At 45.9% G+C, this 25996-nt stretch overlaps 1 protein-coding gene across 2 annotated transcripts in view; it reads right to left on the reverse strand.

The window, feature by feature from the left end:
- The window catches only part of LOC144511379 (mitogen-activated protein kinase kinase kinase kinase 5-like), a 143027-nt gene continuing 117031 nt past the window's right edge, over nt 1-25996 (reverse strand). The window contains exons 19-32 of one of the 2 annotated variants that reach the window (XM_078241679.1): nt 24936-25024; nt 22428-22469; nt 20749-20833; nt 20504-20583; nt 19130-19190; nt 14987-15092; nt 12721-12779; nt 11616-11719; nt 10758-10935; nt 10266-10334; nt 8199-8291; nt 5659-5729; nt 1956-2011; nt 1-439 (exon numbers count right to left, since the gene is read on the reverse strand). In XM_078241679.1, coding sequence (XP_078097805.1) covers nt 301-439; nt 1956-2011; nt 5659-5729; nt 8199-8291; nt 10266-10334; nt 10758-10935; nt 11616-11719; nt 12721-12779; nt 14987-15092; nt 19130-19190; nt 20504-20583; nt 20749-20833; nt 22428-22469; nt 24936-25024 — 1232 coding nt within the window. In that variant the 3' untranslated portion in view covers nt 1-300. The remainder of the gene's footprint in view (nt 440-1955; nt 2012-5658; nt 5730-8198; nt 8292-10265; nt 10335-10757; nt 10936-11615; nt 11720-12720; nt 12780-14986; nt 15093-19129; nt 19191-20503; nt 20584-20748; nt 20834-22427; nt 22470-24935; nt 25025-25996) is intronic. The other variant, XM_078241680.1, reaches the window with a different exon arrangement.

A 25996-nucleotide genomic window follows, 5' to 3' on the forward strand; every position in this document is an offset into this window, starting at 1 on the left:
CACAAAGGAAGATATATTTCTTTATTTATAGAACATCATCAACGACAAAATTCATTTCTCAGTTCTACTTTATAATATTCATCATTTAAACTTTACATGCTATTGGATTAGTAGATGTTGCTATAATACAAGGACACACATTCCGAAACTGTGAAACAGATTCAGCAGTCAAGGACGAACTTTGGTCCACACCCGACTCGGTGTGTGGGGCGGGGGTTCAGCAGCTTTAAATATCCCCCTTTTAAGCCTCGCCCTGCTGCCAAAAATGCCCCTTAGGCCCTTTTCCCTGTGGGATTGGCATCACTGCCGGGCTGTGACCGCATCTGATTGCCTGGCCTCCATCTTGCGTAACGGGTTCTCTGGCACTTTCATGGTATAAAGGTTGCTGTGGGCAGTGGGATCATCAGTCGGCTTGGTTTCGAAGACCACCAGTCTGCAGCTTTAAAGAAAGGCAAAATATCTCATCAATGACAATACATCACTTTCTCTCAGGATATCCCAGTGTTTGAAACTGACTGCAATGGTAGCTGCTGATTGGAATATATTCGAGTGTGTTAAGCTTCCCACTTCACCAAAATTCACTCCCCAGACTATTTGTTGACGTTTTTGCATTTTGGCACTGGGCAGGCATCCTCTGATATGCGCTGCAAGTAATCATTACAGTACTCATGTGCAAGCATTACAGTATTTGTGTAAGCATTACAGTACTCATGTACAGAATCCCAATGGATCCAATCCATTTCCATTCATCACATTGTACAGTATCCCAATGGATAAAACCCTTTCCCATTCATCCTACTGTACAGAATTCCAATCAATCAAACTCTTTCCCATTCATCACATTGTACAGTATCCCAACAGATCAAACTCTTTCCCATTCATCCCATTATACAGAATTCCAATGGACCAAATCTTTCCATTAATACCGTTGTACAGAATCCCAGTGCACCAAATCCTTTCCCATTTATCCCACTGTACAGAATCCCACTTTCCAATTACTCCCATTGTACAAAATCCCAATGGATCACATCCTTCTCCATTCAGCCCCATTGTACAGAATCCCAATGGACCAAATCTTTCCATTAATACCGTTGTACAGAATCCCAGTGTACCAAATCCTTTCCCATTTATCCCACTGTACAGAATCCCACTTTCCAATTACTCCCATTGTACAAAATCCCAATGGATCACATCCTTCTCCATTCAGCCCCATTGTACAGAATCCCAATGGATCAAACACTTTCCAATTCATCTCATTGTACAGAATCCCGATTGATCAAACCTTTTCTCATTCATCTCCCAATGGATCCAACCCTTCTCCATTCATCCCACTGGACCAAATCCAATTGTACAGGATCCCAATGGACCAAACCCTTTCTAATTACGCCCAATGTACAGATCCCAATGGATCCAACCCTTCTCCACTGGTCCCATTATCTCAATGGACAAAACCATTTCCAATTTATCCCATTGTACAGAATACCAATGGACCAAATCCTTTCCCATTCATCCCATTGTACAGAATCCCAAAATGGACCAAATCTCACCCCACTGAATCCGACTGTACTGAATCCAGATAGACCAATACCTTCCCATACTGTCCCGTACCTTCCCATCCTACAGAATCCTAATGGATCAAGACACTTCCCATTCACTTCCACAATATAAAAACGCCAAAACCAAGCTAGGACTGTTTTTTATAATTTTAGCGATCAGTGATGCGGATTAAACATCCTCAACCTTTGGCCAACTGCCACTAGAGTACAGCGGCATATAGACCAGTCGAATGGCTTTGGTTATTGTGAGATTTATTGAGCTGGTTCTTGGGGCTGTTTTACCTGGAATTACAGAAACACCAAGCCCCATAAACACCAAATAGCCCAAGGTCTCTTAAAGGTCACTTTGCAAAGTAATGAGACTCAGCATAGAATATTGCCAGGATTGGAGGTTCCTACCTGTCAGCTCCCAAAAAGCGATAAAGTCGACTCTGTTCTGTTTTCTCCTCAAAAATCTGCAAATAAATGGCAATATCACTCTGTCATTTTCTGATTATTTCCGAGCTCATGATTAACAATTAAAGGGCAGCACGGTGGTACAGTGTTTAGCACTGCTGCCTCACAGCTCCAGACACCCAGGTTCGATTCCTGGCTTGGGTCACTGTCTGTGTGGAGTTTGCACTTTCTCCCCGTATCTGCATGGGTTTCCTCCGGGTGCTCCGGTTTCCTCCCACAGTCCAAAGATGTGCGGGTTAGGTTGATTGGCCATGCTAAATTGCCCCTTAGAGTCCCGGGATGTTAGAGAGATTGGAGAGGGGTAAATATGATGTTCGAGAGATTAGCGGGGTAAATATGAGGCGTTACGGGGATAGGGCCTGGGTGGGATTGGTGTCAGTGCAGATTCGATGGGCCGAATGGCCTCCTTCTGCACTGTAGGGATTCAATGATTCTAAATAATAAGTAATATGGTTAATTAAAAATACCATTAGGTCATCACTTCCACTCATTTTTTCTCCACTTAACCTTTGTGCTCCGTGTCCTTCTCTGACCTTCTCCCCTGACTTGCACCGTCCCTGCCCTTCTCTCCACCTGACCAGTTCTCTACCTGACCTTCTCTCCTGACCTACATCTTACCATTCCTCCTTGCCTTACTTGTACCCTCCCTGCCCTTCTCTCCACCTGACCTGCATCCTGACTGTCCTCCTCACCATTTGACCTTCTCCCCTGACTTGTACCCCCCTTTCCCTTCCCTCCACCTGACCTGCATTTTACTATTCCTCCTCACCATCTGACCTTCTCTCCTGACTTGTACCCTCCCTGCCCTTCTCTACACCTGACCTGCATCCTGCCTGTCCTCCTCACCATCTGACCTTCTCCCCTGACTTGTACCCCCCTGCCCTTCTTTCAACCTGACCCTTTCCCTCTTCCTGACCTGTGTTCTTCCCTCAACTGTCCCACCCTATCCCCTCTCCAGGCCCCTCTCTATTCCCCACTCTTCCCTCAGCTATTTTCCTCTCCCCCTTCCCTGCCTCTCTCCACTCACCTTTCTCCCCTGTCCCGACCCACTCTCATTGTCCCTCGCCTCTTGCCTCTCAAACCTTTCCCTCTTCCCTCACCATACCCTTCACCCATTGTCCCTCACTACTCACTACTCTTCCCTCTGCTGTGATTCACCGCAGGTTGCTGTGACTGAACAGCCTGTATTCATACATTGAACATATATGTGAGACCATGGTGCCCTCGGCAATGAACACAACTGCTTACAGATGCTGAGTGAATGCCGTGGCTGGGTTTCCTCATATTCGCTAGACTCTGAATAAGATTATTCTATTTGAATGAAGCTCTGTTTGCAGCAACAACCAACACCCACAAACAACAAATAGTTTGATTTCTCACCGTGCTATTTAACCGGATGTTCATCATCACTGAACGAGAAGTCTCTACATAAACTTAGAACCATAAGGGAGTGATGGCCTAGTAGTATTATCGGTAGACTTTTAATCCAGAAACTCAGCTAATGTTCTGGGGTCCCAGGTTCGAATCTCACCACGGCAGATGTTGAGATATGAATTCAATAAAAAATCTGGAATCAAGAATCTACTGATGACCATGAAACCATTGTTGATTGTCGGAAAAACCCATCTGGTTCCATAATGTCCTTTAGGGAAGGAAATCTGCCATCCTTACCTGGTCTGGCCCACATGTGACTCCAGAGCCACAGCAATGTGGTTAACTCTGGACTGTCTTCAGGTAACTAGGGATGGGCAATAAATGCTGGCCAACCAGTGACACCCATGACCCACGAATGAATAAAAAGAAAATTCAAGCTGTCTGACCTGGAAAAAACCCCAATACTTATCGCGTAAATGGATGAGTCAAGACTTATCTGCTGTCCTGCCCTCTTTCTGCGGAGCAGGTCTTCCAATGGAACTGGAAGAGGCCATTCATCCCTTCAGCTTGTTCCTCCATTCACCTGAATGATGCCTGACCTGTGTCCCAACTCCAATTACTCATCTTATTTTTTATTGAGCCCTAGTCTCAGCAGCTTTTTGGGGAAGACACTTCAGATTTCATTGGCCCTTTTTTTTAAGGTTATTTATTAGTCACAAGTAGGCTTACATTAACACTGCAATGAAGTTACTGTGAAAATCCCCTAGTCGCCACACTCTGGCGCCTGTTCGGGGACACTGAGGGAGAATTTAGCACGGCCAACGCACCTAACCAGCACGTCTTCCTGACTGTGGGAGCAAACCGGAGCATGGGTGGCAAGCACTGCTGCCTCACAGCACCAGGGACCCGGGTTCAATTCTGGCCTCGGGTAACTGTCTGTGTCAAGTCTGCACATTCTCCTCGTGTCTGCGTGGGTTTCCTCCGGGTGCTCCAGTTTCCTCCTACAGTCCAAAGATGTGCGGGTTAGGATGATTGGCCGTGCTGAATTATCCCATAACGTCAGGGGGAATAGCAGGGTACATACATGGGGTTAAGGGGATAGGGCCTGGGTGGGATTGTGGTTGGTGGTTGGTGTGTGGTTGGTGACACGAAGATGGCTGGACTTGCGGATAGCGATGAGCATTGTCGGGCAATACAGCAAGATATAGATAGGCTGGAAAATTGGGCAGAGAAATGGCAGATGGAATTTAATCCGGATAAATGCGAAGTGATGCATTTTGGAAGAAATAATGTAGGGAGGAGTTATACAATAAATGGCAGAGCCATCAAAAGTATAGAAACACAGAGGGACCTAGGTGTGCAAGTCCACAAATCCTTGAAGGTGGCAACACAGGTGGAGAAGGTGGTGAAGAAGGCATATGGTATGCTTGCCTTTATAGGACGGGGTATAGAGTATAAAAGCTGGATTCTGATGATGCAGCTGTATAGAACGCTGGCTAGGCCACATTTGGAGTACTGCGTCCAGTTCTGGTCGCCGCACTACCAGAAGGACGTGGAGGCGTTAGAGAGAGTGCAGAGAAGGTTTACCAAGATGTTGCCTGGTATGGAGGGTCTTAGCTATGAGGAGAGATTGTGTAAACTGGGCTTGTTCTCCCTGGAAAGATGGAGAATGAGGGGAGATTTAATAGAGGTGTACAAGATTATGAAGGGGATAGATAGGGAGAACGGTGGGAAGCTTTTTCCCAGATCAGAAGTGACGATCACGAGGGGTCACGGGCTCAAGGTGAGAGGGGCGAAGTATAACTCAGATATGAGAGGGATGTTTTTTTACAGAGTGGTGGGGGCCTGGAATGCGCTGCCAAGTAGGGTGGTGGAGGCAGACACGCTGACATCGTTTAAGACTTAACTGGATAGTCACATGAGCAGCCTGGGAATGGAGGGATACAAATGATTGGTCTAGTTGGACCAAGGAGCGGCACAGGCTTGGAGGGCCGAAGGGCCTGTTTCCTGTGCTGTACTGTTCTTTGTTCTTTGTGTAGACTTGATGGGCCGAATGGCCTCCTTCTGCACTATAGAGATTCTGTGATTCTATTCTATGAACAGGCACAGGCATGAAGGCCTCCTTCTGTGTTCTGTGATCCCACGATCACTTCTCACGGCTTTCCTTCTACCTCAGACTCCGACACTGAGAGTTAGCTGATGTTATCTGAACTTCTCCCTTGTTTCTTGGTGGTTAGCATGGTATTTAGTAACTGAAACAAAACCCGCTCACCTCGCAGGTTCTGAAACTCTTCCGCTGCATCCCATGTTTCCAAAATCCCAGGACGCTGTCAGAGAAGCAGACTGGACAAGGGAAGAGAAAGCACATCTTAGTATAAGGTAAGGTCAAGTCACCATAGTCCCAGATGAGCATAGGCTGCCCTGGCCCTTTGAGGTGGTGATTTGACCCGAGGAACACCACACCTCAGGCGAGGGGCAAGGTTGAGGAAGGTGGGGCCTTCATGGATAACCTCAGCTGGCAAGGGAATTGAACCCGCGCTGTTGGCACCACTCCGCATCGCAAACCAGCTGTCCAGCCAACTGAGCTAAACTACCCCCCGAGTATAAAGACTAGCAGAATATCTGTGGCATTACTCACAGCAAGTTGCATAAAATTCACAGGATAGACATGGGCTATTTCGCACAGTTGGCATGCTGATGTTTATGCTCCAAACAAGCTTCTTCTCACTTACTACATGTTCCTTCTCATTCATGTATTTATCCAGCTTCCCCTCAACTACATCTGTGGTATTCACCTCAGCACCCAAGTTAGAGCAATGCAGGCATTATAAACAAATTGTAACAAGGAAAGTGTTATAAGTAAACGTCACGCTTAGGGGAAGTGCAGGATATACGTAAAACTATTATATATAAGCAATAAATTTAAACTCATCCATTCTGATCTTGTATTAAGATATTTTCCATTATAAATGTACAATGTGAATTATCTACTTAAACATGTTGCAGTGTGATTAGATCTTCCCACCAAAGATGGTGTTACAGAATCTCCACTAGCCGCAAGGTGTATTTATTCTGTGTAAAGAGATGAAGGCACTGCACACTGAAAAAGCAGCCTGTGTGCAATTAAGTTAGATGGATCATTAACTGGGGTGTTTGGGACGGTGCAGAGGGAGCTTTACTCTGTATCTAACCCTGTGCTGTACATGCTCTCGAAATGGTTGATGAGACAGGGTAGAGCACTGATGGACAACCTAGGCTAGTGAGTGGGCTGCTTGAGTGGCCCTCCTTTATCTCAGTGGTCTAGAAGATTGAAATCGGGCTTGTTCACTAACCATGACTCCATGAATAAGATTAAATACATTTAATACACGCTGAATATTTCATAACAAGCTATAGAAAATGCTTCATCATTTATATATTATTGAAACTGTCTTCAGCTTCAAATGATAAAAACACAAGGGGAGGCAATGGCCTAGTGGTATTATCGTGAGACTATTAATCCAGAAACAAATAGGACTGGGGACTGGGGTTCGAATCCCGATGGTAGAATTTGAATTCAATAAAAAATATTTGGAATTAAGAATCTGCTGATGACCATGAAACCATTGTCGATTGTCGGAAAAAACCCATCTGGTTCCCTTTAGAGAAGGAAATCTGCTGTCCTTACCCGGTCTGGCCAACATGTGACTCCAGAGCCACAGCAATGTGGTTGACTCTCAACTGTCCTCGGTCAATTAGGGATGGGCAATAAATGCTGGCCCAGCCAGCGACGCCCATGTCCCACAAATTAATTAAAAACTTACACTTTGGACACAGAGGGAGCGCACGGCTGTCACAGTCAATATTCTGAACAATCAGCACGCACCTCACTTCACTTGCACTTGTTTTATGTGCAAATTGCTTCAGTCACACCGGTAGGAAAAAAACTACGCGGACACGGAAATCAGCGGAATACGGCAACCCTGCGCCTGGGCAACAGTCAACAAAATGTGTGGTGGGGGCCGCACTCAGAACCCAGATGGGCCACATTTTGCCCCCGGGCTGCAGCTTACCAACCACTGGTGTAAAGGGAAATTTAATCTGTGGCAGTGCTGTACCTGCCCTAGGAGTGTTCAGTGGGACAGTAGAGGAAGCTTTACTCTGTATCTAACCCCCTGCCCTTGGTATCCAAGGAAATGCTTCATGCCCGAGCATAACTAGAGACTATTAATACAAGACAAGAAATCCAATAGGGAATTCAGACAAAACTTCTTTACCCAAAGAACGGTGAGAAAGTGGGTTGTTGAAGTGAATAGTATAGATGTATTTAAGGGGAAGCTAGACAAGTGTTTACAAGGGAAGGGATGATAGATTTAGATAAGGAAAAGATGGGGGGAAGCTCAAGTGGAACATAAACACCAGTTTAGACTGGTTGGGCTGAATGGCCCGTTTCAATGCTGAAATGCCAAAATTAGCTAAAAAAACACACACTTAAAACTGTAAGTAGTTGAGTCCCAAATAACATATAGGTCCTTACTGATGCGCGATTGATTCACACGGGAGGCTAGAACGTACCCGGGAATAAAGGCTTTTATTCACTACAAATAGGAGCACACCACTCAACAATATTATCCCAGACTGAAGACTACTAGGAAGTAGCAGTGACCTTTATACTCCTGTAAGAAGGCGGAGTCCTGGGCGGAGCCGAACGGAGTGTACCACATAAACAGTAATAACAGGTGGAACACCCAACAACCCTAACCCCAACAGCAACGAGAGTAACATATATACAAGTACCCATAGTGGTAACCATCTATGGTTCACCACACTTACCGACTGATTCCACTGGAACATTAAAAGTCACTTCCGGGACCAACTCTTTATTCGTCTTGAGGCATCCGTGAATATTTACAATTTTTATATTTTCTGTTGAAAGAAAATAAGCCTCTTGAACAAGCAGCAAAGACACAGATCATCCTTAGTGAGAGACCCAGCTGCTGATTGTGAGCGGGTTAGGTGCGAGGAGGAACATCTTACCCACCCAATTGATCACGCACTAACCCCTCCCACCTGTACCAGGGTCAGCCTTATTCATAAGGCTCCAGGTCCATCTCAGGACCGACAGTTTCTGGGAGTGTAGAGTGTGGCCAGATGTATAGGGAAGAGGCCTCTGAAGGTAAAACTTAAAGATCCCACAGTAGTTTCCTCTCTATTTGAGGAGGGGAAAGGAATTTAAAATGTCTGTTGTCAGCCCTTGCGTGCCAGTAAAATGCTGCTGTTACTCAGACGCACAGTTTCTAAGGCGATAATCAAGGAAAATGTGATCTTACTCCACTGCTGTCCACTTTTACTGTGTCCGCCAAAACTTGGTTAGCATTTTCACTGTTGTGGGAAATTCTTTTAGGTGGCCTGATTAATTTAAATCTTTTCATTAACTATTTCATTTCACAAAGGCAAAAAAAGTTTATTCAGTTCAATGAAATTCTTAAACTAGCCTTAGTAAAACAGTGACATGTTAGAATCAAAAACATTACAAATTAACAATATTCAGACAAACATACAATTAAGACAAGACTGATCTCCCATTTTGGCCAAAATGGGAGATCAATGGTTCCACCTACACAGCTAAGAAGCTGGCAGGCTTTCACAAAAGATCTCAGATTTCATGCCAAAGAACAGAATTGGTTATAGTTTTCGTTATCAGATTAGACAGCCCAGCAGTCCTTTACAGCACTTAATTAAAAGCAATTCCAGTCATTCACTGTTCTGTCAATCTAACAATGGCATGTCCTTCAATTAATCATATTTTGACACCTTCAATTATTGATCTGTCATTCGTCTGTCTGTCTTACGGAAGGTCTCTCCCAAAAATGGCTCCTTATGATTCAGCATTTCTCTAACCAGTTTAAACCAGCTCTAATACCAAAAGACACCTTTATCTTTTGGTATTGTCACCCGGCCTGGGTAATTTACTTTGTTGCCTGACTTGTGCTGATATCTTTCATGAACACATCTTTCATTTTGCTGGCATGTTACAAATTCGTTCCTTAGAGACGTTATTAAGATGCTGCTTAAATATTTTGTATTATTCGCAAACCCGCGTATTAAAACATTAGCTGCTAATTATCCTCATGTTGGGTATTTAGAATTAATCAGAATTCTCAACTACATTCACCCACTGCTGTTAGTTACGGCAGAAAGTTCCAGATGTAACTGGTATTGATAGTGGTCCAGCCACCCTTTTCCCAGCACGCTGTCACCCACCTGATTTCCTGCATGTCACAATGATTTAACAACTTCAACAATTTAACTCCTAACAGAGGGGTTAGTTTGTTAAATTCTTGCTCTCCTCACTGCAGGCTGTGGAATGCATTACTCGCAGGAGCCTGTGGGAAGTCTCCCTCAGAGGAGCCAGTGGGAAGTCTCCCTCGGAAAACTGGGGAGTCTGCCTGGGAGGGCTCTGCGGGGATTCTCCCTCAGAGGGACCTTTGGGGAATCTCTCTCGCAGCGGGTCTGTGCAGAGTTGGAGATGGAGGGTCATTAGTTTGAACCCGATTGCCAAAAATACCAAATATGTGTGAGCCTCAACGGCTAGATTTTCGTAATGAGCTTCCTCTCCGAGTGTAAAGCTAACAGATTAATTGCCTGTTACAGAAACTGTCCTCAATAGAGTTCAAAGTCAGATGGCCTCTATAATAGACAGACAATCACAATATCAGTATTTACACCACGGTATTATATATCTATCTCAGTGAACTGGTGGGATTCCTGCTCCTTTGGCACTGGCTGTGTATTTATCCAATTGTGCTGGCCCCCTGCTCCTGATATAAGAATCAACTATTCAGGTTCCCACGGGCAATCCGCAACCATAGTCGAGCGAGCACGTGGTGTAATACTTACGGCCGATACACACAAGCACCATGTCGTTGTCCAGTTGACTCACGTGGATGAACTTGTCCTGCAGAGCAGCTGCAACAAGAACATTTGGCGTTACTTCTGCCGGTTTACAATAAAGAACAGCCCAGAAGCAAAGATCTTTGCGATCCCTGCCCTCATCTCAGCACTGTTCTGAGTAGAGAAGTTATTTTTTTTAAAAACCCCTTTGACGAAATTTTCCCTTCCCACTCGCCACGGGAATCGTGGCGGGCGGGACAGAACCATGCAAAGGTCCGTTGACCTCGGGTGGGATTTTCCAGTCTTGGGACGAGCGTGGCTGAAAATCCCACCCCTTTTTTTCCATTCATGGGATGTGGGGGTTTGATGGCTCGGCCAGCATTTATTGTCCACCATACTTAGCTGGTGCAACATCTTTTGACACTCCACGGGCTCAGGTCCTGGACCTGCAGAGCTGAAACCCGACTTTCTTTCCGAGCACTTGTAACAGTAACTCACCTGTTCCCAGATCTGTGAACCAGGACGAGGAAGAATTGAGGTTTATCGTCTGGAACTGTACAGCCTTGTCGGAGGAACATTTTCTGCTGACTCCAACGCAAACCATTGGATACTCCTGACCTGGGACCATTAATGTTTCGAAAATTCGGAGGGGATTGGGCAGTGGGAAGTCAAAGTGCTGGAACAAAAAGAACACACCGTCAAAGGCACGCTGAAGGAAAGACCCAAGCTCAGTGTCTGAGTCCATCTGTTTATAGTGATGTTGGCTGAGGGGTAACACCAGGGAGAATTCCCCGACTTTTCTTCATAACAGCACCCAGAGATGAAAGGCCAGAGGTCTGGTCCACTGCACTTTAGGTGTAGGCCATTCAGCCCCTCAAGTCAGTTCCACTATTCAATTAGATTGTAGCCGATTTGTGCCTCACCTCCATTGCTCAGTAGCACTTGATATCATTTTACTGTTGCACAGGATATTTGCCCTTGTTTTTTAAAAATTGACATTTCTTTGTTTTTTTTAAGTTTAGTAAATTCATTTGGGTAATTTAACTCCCTGGCAAAGATCAATCAGTGCTGAAAGCGCCAATTGACTTCATAGCCTTCAGTCCCAGATTTCCACCACCCTTTCTGTGAAAAAGTGCCCCTTGATTCCAATTCTAAACAGCCCTGTTCTAATTTTAAGGTTGTGACCTCTTGTTCTGGATTCTCTCACCAGAGGATAGACTGCAAACCTTGGATTGTCAAAGACCGCTGGGTCTGTCCTGCAGGGAGTCGACTGATGACTGCCTTGTCTTCAGTGCATTCATCGTCAAACACTGACTGACAGTAATTAGTGATGGGGAGGACTGTAGGAACACTTACCTTAATGAGCATGAATTTGTGCATTGGCTCATACCATTGCAATAGAACAATACTGGACTCCAATGCTCCACAAAGGTAACAGCATCCTGTCGGGGAGTTCCTCACTGTGGAAATAGGAACAGGGTTCAATACCAGTGAGGGTGTGCGGAATATAAGTGTTACAATGAGGGGCATGGGGTATATCAGTGTTACAGAGGGGGCATGGGGAGTGTAGGATATAGCAGTGTTAAAGTGAGGATTGTAGGATATGGCAGTGTTACAGGTGAGAGGTTTGGGGTATATCAGTGTTATAGTGGGGGAGGGTGTGGGGTATATCAGAGTGTTACAGTGAGGGGTGTGGGGTATATCAGAGTGTTACAGTGAGGGGTGTGGGGTATATCAGAGTGTTACAGTGAGGGGTGTGAGGTATATCAGAGACCGTTACAGTTAGTGATGTGGGTTATATCAGAGTTTTACAGTGAGGTGTGGGGTATATCAGTTTTTCAGTGAGGAGTGTGGGCTATATCAGAGTATTATGGTGAGGTGTGGGGTATATCAGTGTTACAGTGAGGGATGTGGGTTATATCAGAGTTTTTCAGTGAGGTGTGGGGTATATCAGTGTTACAGTGAGAGGTGTGGGGTATATCAAAATGTTACAGTGAGGTGTGGGATATATCAGAGACCATTATAGTTAGTGGTGTGGGTTATATCAGAATTTTCCAGTGAGGTGTGGGATCTATCAGAGTGTTACAGTGAGGGGATGTGGGGTATATCTGAGTGTTACAGTGAGGGGTGTGGTGTGTATCAGAGTGTTTCAGCGAGGGGTGTGGGGTATATCAGAGTGTTACAGTGAGGGGGTGTGGAGTATATCAGTGTTACCATGAGGGGTGTGGGATATATCAGAATGTTACAGTGAGGGGTATGGGGTTTATCAGAGTGTTACAGTGAGATATGTGGGTATGTTAGTGAAGGTGTGGGGTGCTGACTGAGGGGTTGGCGAGTTGAGAAAAATGTTGGGCATTTGGGTGTTGCGAATGGGGTGATGGCTGGTGATGTGGATGTTGACTGAGGGGTAGGTAATTGTGTGAGGAATGAGTTACAGGTGCATGCTATCTAATGTACTCACCAACAGAACATTTTCTACAGCCTTTGGTGTCTGGAATCTTACTGGTTATTACATTCTTCCTGCAAAAGACAAACACACACGTGTCTCAGTAGAACACTATTATTAATCCCTGGTCTACCCTAACCTCGCCCAGGACCCTGCCCCATATCCCTGGCCATCTCCTCCCTGTCAATGGAGCTGAATGAAACAATGAAAAAACAATCCAGTTGAATGTGTTGAAAGAAATTATCTTGAGTGCGTGGGAGGTTATTCTGGCACGAGGAGACAGCACAATTGTGCTTGATTCTGTTCTTACTGACGTCACCCTCTCTGTCTGAGGGTCCGGAGAGTGAGAGAAGTGGCTGCCTTTGATCCCGTCTAATAGGCTGAGGGCAGCTGTATGAGTAAGTGTCCTGGTGAGATCAATAAGCTCAGCCTCAGACTAGCAATCAAGCCTGGAGAGCTCTTGATCCGTTCCGTGCCAGGAAACACATCCACCAACTGAGTAGAGGTTCAGAGGGGCTCGTACGACCATGCCCAACATCTTCAACTCCAAAGATGTGCAGGTTAGGTGGATTGGCCATGCTAAATTGCCCCGTAGTGCTAGGGGATTAGCAAGGTAAATATGTGGTGTTACGGGAAAAGGGCCTGGGTGGAATTGTTGTCGGTGCAGGCTCGATGGGCCGAATGGCCTCCTTCTGCAGGGTAGAGATTCTATGATTCTAAGTAGATGTGTTTGAACTGAAGAGTTTTGAACTTAATTGAAACCTTCATGTCTCACTGTAAAACCTGTGTGTGCTTGTAACCATGCCCACTGACCCGATTCACTAAAAATTATTTAACTTGACCTGATTGCTGTCCTTTCTGTGCACAAAGTGAACAAGATATTTATGTCAAGTGCACGGGCAGTTTGAGGGTGTGACATTTGTGAAATGACACACAATGTCGGATGTAGGTCAATGAATTTTTAATGGCCTTTGAAAAGGGATGTCCACTGTCACATTCAGTATCCACATCCTCCCATTATGTTCCCTCTTTTCAATCCAGAGGAATGCCCTGGAAACTCCAAGAACATTGCTGAAAGCAACCCAGGAGAAAAAAACAAGAAAATTGTGTGTTTTCTTTTGCATTTTTTGGCCACTTTTATTTGTTAATTGTAGAAAAATTGGAGATGAGGGAAATAAGCCATCTCACCTGGTGGGAGGTTGGAGGTGGAAGGTCAAAACCTCCAGGGATATCTCCAACCAGAAATGGCAACCCTACAACTGCGACACTTGGAAAATTGAAGCCTTGGGCAAGTTGCTGCGATGCATTTTGTACATGTTGCACGCCGCTGCCATGTTGCTTTGATGGTAGAGAGAGTGAATGTTTAAGGTGATGGATGGGCTACTGGGTGAAGCGGGCTGCTTTGTCCTGGATGATATTGAGCTTCTTGAGTGTTGTCGGAGCTGCACTCGTGCAGGCAAGTGGAGAGCATTCCATCACTCTTCTGACTTGTGCCTTGGAGGTGGTGGCTCGGCTTTGGGAGTCAGCAGGGAAGTCACTTGCTGCAGACTTCCCAACCTCTGTCTGACCTGTTCTAGTATCCATGGCATTTGTGTAACTGGTACCGTTCAGTGTCTGGTCGATGGTGACCTGCAAAATGGTGATGGCTGAGGGAACTTGGCAATGGTAATGGACATGAGATCTCCCCGATTGTTAACCTGGAGGCCATGTTGCTGGCGTGCACAGGCAAGGAGCACCCAGTCTGCTAACAGACAGGACAAAATGGACGGAAGTGTGGCGCCATATGCTGATCCCATGGTTAGCCCTTGCCTGCTTCATTTTACAAGTCACAGTAAGAAGTCTCACAACACCAGGTTAAAGTCCAACAGGTTTATTTGGAATCACGAGTTTTCGGAGCGCTGCTCCTTCACCAGGTGAGTCTCATTCCGAAAGTTCGTGATTCCAAATAAACCTGTTGGACTTTAACCTGGTGTTGTGAAACCTTCTTACTGTGCCCACCTCAGTCCAATGCCAGCATCGCCACATCATGGCACTCACCTGATGAAGGAGCAGCGCTCCGAAAGCTCGTGATTCCAAATAACCTGTTGAACTTTAACCTGGTGTTGTGAGACTTCTTACTGTGCCCACCCCAGTCCAATGCTGGCATCTCCACATCATTTTACAAGTCGGCATTGAGCCAATGTCTGAGTTCAGTTCAGATTGCCTAAACCAGCAGTAGATACTAGGATACTAAAACAGGTCAGACAGAGATTGGGAAATCTGCAACAAGTATGAGCCTTACCTGGGTAAAAGTCTGTGCGTTGGGATGTGAACCATTGACCTCTGTTCCTTCTTGGCCTGTTCATATAGTCCCAGCAGGCTGTGCGAGTGTAGTTGCAGTGTCTTCCCTGAAAGAACAAGCGAGTCATGTTAACCTTGCCCAGTACTGGCATCTCAGAGAAAGGTTGAGATCTGTGCTCCCTCCCCTCCCACCCCCCAAACAAAGGGAAAAAGGAAGAGCTCCAGATAGACTGAGTATTGCTAAGATGTGGGTGATTACCAACGAGTGGACAGCATGGTGGCACTGCTGCCTCACAGTGCCAGGGACCTGGGTTTGATCTCCGGCTTGGGTCACTGTCTGTGTGGAGTTTGCACGTGCTCCCCATGTCTGCGTGGGTTTCCCCCGGGTGCTCCGGTTTCCTCCCACATTCTGAAAGACGTGCTGGTTAGGTGCATTGACCCAAACAGGCGCCGGAGTGTGGCGACTAGGGGATTTTCACAGTAACTTCATGGCAGTGTGAATGTAAGCCTTGCTTGTGACTAATAAATAAAACTTAACATTAACTTTGATATATTTGTTTGAATGCAACCAGACTCAATGGGACGAAGATGTGTGGGTTAGGTGGGTTGGCCACGCTAAATTCACCCTAGTGTTAAGGGAATTTGCTAGGGTAAATGTGGGGTTTCAGAAATAGAGCCTGTGCTCAGTACAGACTCAATGGGCCGAATGGCCTCCTTCTGTAGTGTAAGGATTCTATGAAGGGACTTTTCTGCACTGTATGGCTCAAAGGCAAATCGCGTTTGACTAACTTGAATGAGTTCTCGGATAAAGTAATGGAGAGATTTGATGAGGGTAGTACGATGAATGCCATTCGTATAGACTTTCAAGAGTACCACATAATAGATCTGTTAACAAAATTAAAGCCCCATGGGACTAAATGGACTGAGTGGATACAAAATTGGTGGAGAACAGTGGGGACCAGCTGTGTTCAGACTGGAGAGAAGTATACAGTGGTGTCCCCTCAGGGATTACTGATCTCACTGACTTGACTAGGTCTACAGGGCGTAACATCAAGCGTTGATGATAGCATAACATTCAGAAACATAGTTAAAAGTAAGAAGGAGAGGGACTGATTTCAGGAAAGCATAGACTGGTGAAATGGGCAATCGATGCAATTTAATGTTGAGAAATATGAGGTGATAGAAAGAATGAGGAAAGCCAGTATAAACAAAAAGGTACAATCTTCAAGAGGATGCAGGAATGGAGAGACTGGAAAAATATGTAAAACTCTGAAGGGAGGACAACTAGAAAAGGATCTCAAAAAAACAGATGGGATACTTAGCTTTACAAATAGAGGATAAAAGCAAGCCACTTATGCTAAACCTTTATAAATTGCTGGTTAGACCTCAGTTGTAGTATTGTGTCCAATTCTGCACGCCACATTTTGGGAAAGGCCTTAGAGGTGGGGTAGAGGAGATTTGTTAGAAAGGTAACCCAGGAATGAGCGACTTCAGTTGTGTGGATACATTGGAAAAGTTTTTCTTTTCTCATTTGTTCAGGAGATGTGGATGTCACTGGCAAGGCCAGCGTTTATTATCCATCCCTGATTGCCCTCGAGAAGATGGTTGTGAGCCACCTTCTTGCTGTCCAGGTGCTGTAGGTGTATCCACAGTGCGGTTGGGGAGAGAGTTCCAAGATTTTGATTCAGCAATGATGGGGGAAGGGTGATATAGTTCCAAGTCAGGATGATGGTTGACCTGGAGGGGAATTTTTTTGATTTGATTTATTATTATCACATGTATTAACATACAGTGAAAAGTATTGTTTCTTGAGTGCTACACAGACAAAACATACTGTTCGTAGAGCAGGAAACAAGAGAGTGCAGAATGTAGTGTTACAGTCATAGTTAGGGTGTAGAGAAAGATCAACTTAATGCAAGGTAAGTCCATTCAAAAGTCTGACAGCAGCGAGGAAGAAGCTGTTCTTGAGTCGGTTGGTACATGACCTCAGACTTTTGTATCTTTTTCCCGACGGAAGAAGGTGGAAGAGAGAATGTCCGGCATGCGTGGGGTCCTTAATTATGCTGGCTGCTTTGCCGAGGCAGCGGGAAGTGTCGACAGAGTCAATGGATGGGAGGCTGGTTTGTGTGATGGACTGGGCTACATTCACGACCTTTTGTAGTTCTTTGTGGTCTTGGGCAGAGCAGGAGCCATACCAAGCTGTGATACAACCAGAAAGAATGCTTTCTATGATGCAGCTGTAAAAGTTGGTGAGAGTCGTAGCTGTCATGCCAAATGTCCTTAGTCTTCTGAGAAAGTAGAGGCGTTGGTGGTCTTTCTTAACTATAGTGTCAGCATGGGGGGGACCAGGATAGGTTGTCATTGATCTGGACACCTAAAAACATGAAGCTCTCGACCCTTTCTACTTCGTCTTCTGCTGTCCCCATTGGCCTGCTGCCTTTATCCTTCAGGACGGTGGAGATCGCAGGTTTGGTTGCCATTGCTGAAGTAGCCTTGGCAAGTTAGGATTGTTCTCAAAGCAGAGAAGTTTAAGGGGGGGGATGTAATAGAAGTGTACAAAATCATAGAGAACTTTCCTAAAGTAAATAACTAGAAACTCTTTCCTGTGGCAGAAGATAAGCAGAGGGTATAACTGGCAAAAGAATCAGAAGTTGTTTTCTTTTAAAGGCAGCAGCTGTTTTGTTCTGGAATGCACTGCCTGAAAGATTAGTGGAAGCAGATTCAGAAGTAATTTCCAACAGAAAATTGGGTAACTAGTTGAAGAGACAATGGGTGCAGCACTTTTTTAAAGTTTAAGGTTTATTAATTAGTGTCACACGTAGGCTTACATGTTACTGTGAAAATCCCCTAGTACCACACTCCAGCGCCTGTTCGGGTACACCGAGGGAGAATTTAGCCTGGGCAATGCACCTAACCAGCACATCATTCTGACTGTGGGAGGAAACCGGAGCACCTGCAGGAAATCCACATAGACACGGGGAGAACGTGCAGACTCCGCACTGACAGTGAATCGGGAATCGAACCCAGGTCTCTGGTGCTGTGAGGCAGCAGTGCTAACCACTGTGCCACCGTGCCGCCCAGGGAAAGGGGAGAGCAAGAAGAACTGATTGGACAGCTGTTTCATAGGGCTGGCACAGGCACGATGGATTGAGTGGCCTCTTTCTATGATGAATGATTCAATGATTCTAATAGGCACTGGGTTTGCTCTGTACCCTTTATGAAAACCTGCAACTGGCTGACTACAGTAGTTGCTTTTGGAGGACAAACTGGATCACCCTCCTCAGCCTATCAGTGATCTGAAATTTCTATTAATTTTGTTATCCCCCAGCCCCCAACTTTGAGATTTCAGCTTCAGTGCTGGAGAAAGAGATCTTAAACCCTCTCGGAACCCAAAGAGCAAGAGTTTGCTTCATGCATTGCTTCTGCGATTTTTCAGACACCTATCAAAAAGGATTCCCTCCTTGGACGGGATATCCGGGATTGCCAGGCTCGCTCCAATCAAATATCCCGAAATAAGCTGCCAGTGACCGAGCCTCCTCTCTGCAAATTCATACCTTCCACTGTTACTTGCAGCATTTATTTTTTACCAGTAATAAATCTTTATTAAACCAAAGTTCAGTACAGGATCATTGAATTAAATGTTCTTCATTGCAAGCAGGTGCTGCTTCTGAAGTTGAATCATTCTGGTTAGTTTGTTAGTGATGGATGAGTTCCTGAGAGTGAACACAACCCCACATTATAGTTCATACACCCACATGCCACATGGGTGGCACAGTGGTTAGCACTGCGGCCTCACAGCGTCAGGGACCCGAGTTCGATTCCTGGCTTGGGTCACTGTCTGGGTGGAGTTTGCACGTTCTCCCCGTATCTGCGTAGGTTTCCTCCGGGTGCTCTGGTTTCCTCCCACAGTCTGAAAGACGTGCTGGTTAGGTGAATTGGCCGTGCTAAATTCTCCCTGAGTATACCCAAACAGGCGCTGGAGTGTGGCGACTATGGGATTTTCACAGTAACTTCATTGCAGTGTTAACGTAAGCCTACCTGTGACACTAATAAATAAACTTAAACCCTTTCCAAAATTTAAGCTGGTTAGTTTTAGTCATGTTAGTTTGAGTTAGAGTGAGGCATGGTGCAAGATGATTCTTACCGGAGATGCTGATTAATACGTTGCTGATGACATAAACCCAAGTGCAGCGGCCTGGATACAACTGAGAGACAAGAAATAAAGGTTCAAGTGATAGCGAGAGTCCAATTCGAGTACAGTTTTATACAGGTAACACACACTCACAGCTAACACACGGACGCATCTAATGCACACATATAACACACATCCCACCACAGCAGGTGATGGAATTTGAATTCAATAAAAAAAATCTGGAATTAAGAATCTACTGATGACCATGAAACATTGTCGATTGTTGGGTAAATCCATCTGGTTCACTCATGTCCTTTAGGGAAGGAAATCTGCCATCCTTACCCGGTCTGGCTCACATGTGACTCAAGCCACAGCAATGTGGTTGACTCTCAACTGCCCTCGGGCAACTAGGGATGGGCAATAAATATTGGCCCAACCAGCGACGCCAGTGTCCCACAAGTTTATAAATACAGGAATAAGTAACAAGTGGTACAGTTAGCAGATGCATACACGTAACACACAGACACATGTAACACACGGACACGGCACATGCAGACACGGACACAGCTAATGCACACAGTTAACACACAAAACTAACACACAGATACAGGTAATGCAAGGACACAAGTAACACAAACACAGATAATACACACAGGTGACACATACACACAAATAACACATGAACACAGGTAATGCACAAAGATAACAGGCAAAATGGGTGACATGCATATCAGTAAAATGTGCAAATTCATGTAAACATTGACACGCATGGGGAATATAAGCAAAGGGAAGCACACTCACACAGGCCACACACACAGGGTGGGATTTTCCAGTCCTAACTGCCCTGGGAACAAAAACTCCTGCCCGAGGTTAACGGATCCTTTAATGATCTGTTAAATGGTCCATCTCGCCCATGGAAAATTAACCATACAGGGTTTTACATATGCACGGGTAGCATGGTAAGTAGTCTCACAACGCCGGGTTAAAGTCCAACAGGTTTATTTGGTAGCACGAGCTTTCGGAGCACTGCCCCTTCATCAGGTGAGTGCCTGTGAGGCATTGACCTGATTAAGGGGCAGTGCTCCGAAAGCTCGTGCTACCAAATAAACCTGTTGGACTTTAACCTGGCGTTGTGAGACTACTTACTGTGCCCACCCCAGTCCAACGCCGGCAACTCCACACCCTGGTAACGTGCGCACAAAGTCTGAATGTTTATGGGTAAAATGTACATGAGTAACTCACAAACATTTATTATGCATTGTTAATATTCACATCATGCACATCCATGTGAGTGAATAACAGTGTATTGATCACAAATAGCGTGTGCGCATGTTGCAGCACATATTCATACACGTGAGGGCAGTGAGTACAAGGATCTGAACTTACCTGTTCTAATATGGCTTCCTGTAGCTCATTTAGATTCAGGGTATAAATCCCTTCATCTGACCCCAATATCAGGTGTTTGGCTGTAAAACAAATAATGATCAGAGATCTGAAACCATCACTGAACTCACCAACTTTGGCGAATTCAGTGCAACTCATTGTCATGCCCATCAATGCTGTCTGTAACTCAGTGTCTCTCTAAACATTGCTGTAATACATCGGCTTATAGGGCAATGATGGGCGGTTACCTTTGGTGTTGGGATGTATCCATGACATTACACTGTTAATCTTCAGAGGACAGCCGTTAAAGACTTTCACCAACGGGACCTCAACCTGAAACAAACAATTTCTGGGTTAATAAGGGTCAACAGGAGCCAATCAGATGGGTGGCACTTTTTTTTGGTGGGGTCGGGGAGTTGGATGAGATATTCCACTTGCATTCGATCACCATTCATGTCCCACACAAACCACAGAGGACTATTACCTGCCCAGTCCAGTATGCAGGATAAGCGTAGTAGGACCCCAGAATCAAACAGAATGCCACCCCCCCCTTCCTCCCAGTCGGACACTGACCCCATGATCAGGCAGATCAAAGCCCATGTCATTCATTCATGCAGAAAAGTCAAGTACTGGGGGATATAGGCTTAAGATGCGTGGGGAAAAGTTTAGAGGAGATGTGCGAGGCAAGTCTTTTTACACAGAGGGTGGCGAATGTCTGGAATGCGCTGCCTGGGGAGGTGGTGGGAGCAGGTACGAAAGCAGCACTTAAGGGGCAACTAGACGAATACACGAATAGGGTGGGAATGGAAGGATGCGGTTTTAGCTCAGGCAGGCATCATGATCGGCACAGGCTTGGAGGGCCGAAGGGTCTGTTCCTGTGCTGTACTGTTCTTTGTTCTTTATTCCTATATGTCACATTGCTGATTGAATTCTGACAGTTCATAGGATCCCTACACTGCAGAAGGAGGCTATTTGGTCCATCAAGTGTGCACTAGACCCTATTCCCATAACCCCATGCATTTTATCTCGGCAATCCCCTAATCTGCACACTAAGGGACAATTTTGCATGGCCAGTGCACCTAACCTGCACATCTTTGGACTGTGGGAAGAAACTGGAGCACCCGGAGGAAACCCACGCAGACACGAGGAGAATATGCAAACTCCACAAGACAGTCATCCAAGGCCAGAATTGAACCTGGGTCCCTGGCGCTGTGAGGCAGCAGTGCTAACCACTGTGCCACCGTGTTGCCCCAGTGTTTTGGTTGAAGTCACACTGATTTCACTCAGCCTGATGCATCAGTCCCAAAACGCAAACACCCCTTCACACCCCAACAGGGACAGAGTCAAACACACATATCCCACTCGGCGCAGAGTCAAACACACATATTCCACCATTGCAGCCCTATGGAGGAGTTTTACCAAACTCACAGACACCTTCCGCAATCCATCCCTTGCAGGGAGAGTTCAATCCACAGATTCCACACCCTCACCCCTCACCACACAAATATTCTAACATTCGCAGGGATAGTAAACCTACAGATCACTGACCCCTCCTTATACAGGCCAAACCTTTACCCCTTCAAACCTCAGAGAGAAGACCCGCCCTCTCCTATTTGTCCTGCACAGGATCGAGACCCTACCCTCACCCTCTCCCGAGATGGGAATCAGACCCTGTCCCTCCCTCTCCCTCCCCCTATAAACAGAGTTGAGATCCTCCCCTCTCCCTCCCCCAAATACAGGAATGTGACCCCCCCCACCCTCTCAGTTCTTCCCCATTCTCCTCTACACAAGAATGAGACCCACCTTTCTCCCTGTCCCTCTCATCCCCTTGAACAGAGGATGAGATTCCCCCTCTCCTGCTCTCCACACCCCTCAATAATCTCCTATCTAGCAGTTCCCAGGTGCAATGTTTCTGGATGTCACTCACCTGCACTTTTTGAACAGAGGGCACGTCAGCTTCAGGTGGTACCTGAGAGAGAAATGAGTTCATTGATGTTGTCCAAACAGTGACACCCGTCATCCCGCATCCCACCCCCACTCCCCATCCCTGACCTCCCCTTCAAACTCTACATTCCTCTCTCTGCAAATGAGGACACTGAGAGGAGATGGCAGAGCCAGTACAACCAAGTGAGAATCTCACTCAATGCCCAACCACACTCTCTCCATCACAGGGATCTGCAACAGAAAGAGATCTGAAGTTTAGCTCGTGAGCACCCAATCCTGACCAAAGCAGGGAATGAATGGCAGCCTCAGCTTGGCCCAAGCCCGTAGAAATCAGTTAGTTCTAAATTCAAGCCTCGGTGTAGGAAAGAGTGAAGAGCTTCTTCGGTGCCTTTCATGATATCCCAAAGCACTTTACAACTAATTAATTACTTGTGAAGTCTAGGCTCGGTTGCAATGTAATAAAAAAATTAGCGTAGAGGGGTGGGAGAATCACCGCCAGAAAATCTGGTGAACTGGTCCGACGACAATAATCTCTCCCTCAATGTCAACAAAACGAAGGAGATTGTCATCGACTTCAGGAAGTGCAGTGGAGAACATGTCCCTGTCTACATCAATGGGGTTGCAGTGGAATAGTCGAGAGCTTCAAGTTTCTAGGTGTCCAGATCACCAACAACCTGTCCTGATCCCTCCATGCCGCGCTATAGTTAAGAAAGCCTACCAACACCTCTACTTTCTCAGGAGGCTTAGGAAATTTGGCAAGTCTGCAACGACTCTCACCAACCTTTACAGATGCACCACTGAAAGCATCCTTTCCAGATGTTTCACAGCTTGGTACGGCTCCTGCTCTGCCCAAGACCGCAAGAAACTACAAAGGGTCGTGAATGTAGCCCAGTCCCATCACGCAAGCCAGCCCCCCATCCATTGACTCTGTCTACACTTCCCACTGCCTCGGCAAAACAGCCAGTACAATTAAGGACCCCACGCACCCCGGACATTCTCTCTTCCACCTTCTTCCGTCGGGAAAAAGATACAAAAGTCTGAGATCATGTACCAACCGGCTCAAGAACAGCTTCGTCCCTGCTGCCGTCAGACTTTTGAATGGACCTACCATATATTAAGATGATCTTTCTCTACACCCCAGCTATGACTAACACTACATTCTGCGTCTTCTCCTTTCCTTCTCCCCTATGTACTGTATGAACGGTATGCTTTGTCTGTATAGTGCGCAAGAAACAATACTTTTCGCTGTATCCCTACATGTGACAATAATAAATCAAATCAAAATTTCTGCACCGTAACAATTCTGTGAACCACCCTGAGTTTGTGATTAAGGTCAAGGCTTCTCTCTATGATCAGACCAACTCTGCATCATATGTACCTTCATTATGTTATTGTTAAATTCCTTGCTTAAACATGCAGACTCTCATAGAGAGTCCTGCTATTTTGAGGTTTGTAATTTGCTGACCTGACCTGCAGTACCACCAAGTTCCAGTTGGTGCCGCTGAGGACACATGTGACCATTAATGGCGCAGCAACACCACCAGGAGACAGCTGGGGGAGCTGCAGCCGAACAAAATATCTAATGCTAGATGTGATTCCATGATTGGGCAGCACTTGCCGAACAGTCCTGATTGTGTTAATAGCTGCATTAAGAACCAATTTAAGATAATCAGTTGAGCTCACAACTACAGGCAGGGTCCCGTTCTCTGTAAATAAAAGGAATATATTCAAGCCACGAGCCTCTTTTGGATTATGCAAGAGTTTGGGGAGCCTGTTGCTTCTTCAATGGCAATGCCTCAATCAATAAGGGTTGATTTGTCAACTAATCAGCAGCCTTTTCCCCTGTAGTATAAATTGTGATTGTTTGAAATTTGGTATTCCTGCATTTGTCCTGATGAGTGCAAGAGTGAAAAGCTTCAACAATGTGTGTCTCTTTTCAGCAATATTCAAGTTCTGTACCACCAAGCGACTATTGGTCTTAAGTTCATAAAGGAGCAGGTCCCCATACTGGTAAACTCATTAAATACACAGATAAGGAAATATTTCCACTGGGGTAGTAAAATTGCAAAGAGCTACAAAGGCCGTCCTGGAATTAAAAGCTAAAAAAAGAAAATTCAAGACAGTATATTTAACCTCAGCAGTGCTTGGGCTGTGAAGTAAGGTGGTGAAGGGGAGAGAATAGTGGGAGGGAGAAGGGGGAATTTTGATTGCTCTCCAGAATTAGACATTGGGTCAGGCTGAGATTGAACCCAACTGCGATTGCCCCCATGATTAAATAGCCTGCTGGTGGCCCAGGCTCACACCTGAAGGATGGATATTTGGCTGAGCTACGAATAGGGGCCTGAAGGGGAGAGAATTGGAGAGACCTTCTGCTTATTTCCCATGAGAATGAATGGTTTCAAGTAGAGTCATGGGGTGCAGAACGATCGCTAAGCTAGTCAGTACAGCTCTGCCTCGAATGGGCTTTAATCTTAACACTGATGGAACCTACCGGTCTCTCTTTCTTCTCCTTCCTGCGTGGCAGCACGGGTGGCGTTCCTCCTGTGTCCTTAGCAAGATGGCCTCCCCAATGGGTGGGATCTGGCAAAGCAGAAATCAAACAAATAAGGCCGGTGCCTTCCAGATACAGAAACCCAGGAGATCTCTTGAGGGTTAGATTGAGTAAATCTGCCACCGATGGGCCAACACGGAGACGTGGTTTGCTTCAGCTAGGGTAGCACTGAGCAGAGAAGGGATGCCCATGTAGTCCCCCAGTGGGTTACGGACATTTGCACTCTATCTCCAAGTCACAAAATCATGGGCTACAAGCCTCGTTGTGGAGGCTTGAGCACAAGATCTATGCTCACACTGTGGTGCAGCACTGAGGGTGTGCTGCATTGCTGGAGGTGCCATCTTTCAGGTGAGATGTTAAACCAATGCCCCGTCTGCTCTCTCAGGTGGGTGTAAAAGATTCCATGGCACTGATCAAAGAAGTACAGTGGTGGAATTCTCCTCCCGTGTCCTGGTCAATATTTATCCCTCAGCCAGCAGATCATCTGGTCGTTTATCTCACTGCTATTTCTGAGATCTTGCTCTGTGTGCTATAACTGGCCTACATAATTGCCAACACTTCCAGAACAATTCATTGGCTGTGAAGCACTTTGGGGAATTCAGGGAAAGTGAGAAGCTCTCAAAAACTAAACTTTCACCTCTGTAACAGTGCCCGACTCCACCTCTGCTTTAATTCACCTGCGGCTAAAAACCTCACCCCTGCTTTTGCTGCCTCCTGACTTGACTATTCCAATGATGCCCTGGCCAGCCATCCATCTTCTATTCCCCATTGATGACAGCTCGTCCAAACTCTGCTGCCTGTCTCCTAACTCACACCACATCCATCGTCCCTTGCAATCGCTGACGTACATTGGCCCCCGGTTAAGCAACGGTTCGATTTCCAAATTTCCATTCTTGTTTACAAATCCCTCCGTGGTCTCGCCTGTGCCTATCGCTTTAACCTCCAGACCCATAACCTGCACCCCTCCCATTCTGGCCTCCTGCTCATCCCCAATTCTCATG

Source organism: Mustelus asterias, chromosome 24 (assembly GCF_964213995.1).
Source record: "Mustelus asterias chromosome 24, sMusAst1.hap1.1, whole genome shotgun sequence".
Lineage (NCBI taxonomy): Eukaryota > Metazoa > Chordata > Chondrichthyes > Carcharhiniformes > Triakidae > Mustelus > Mustelus asterias.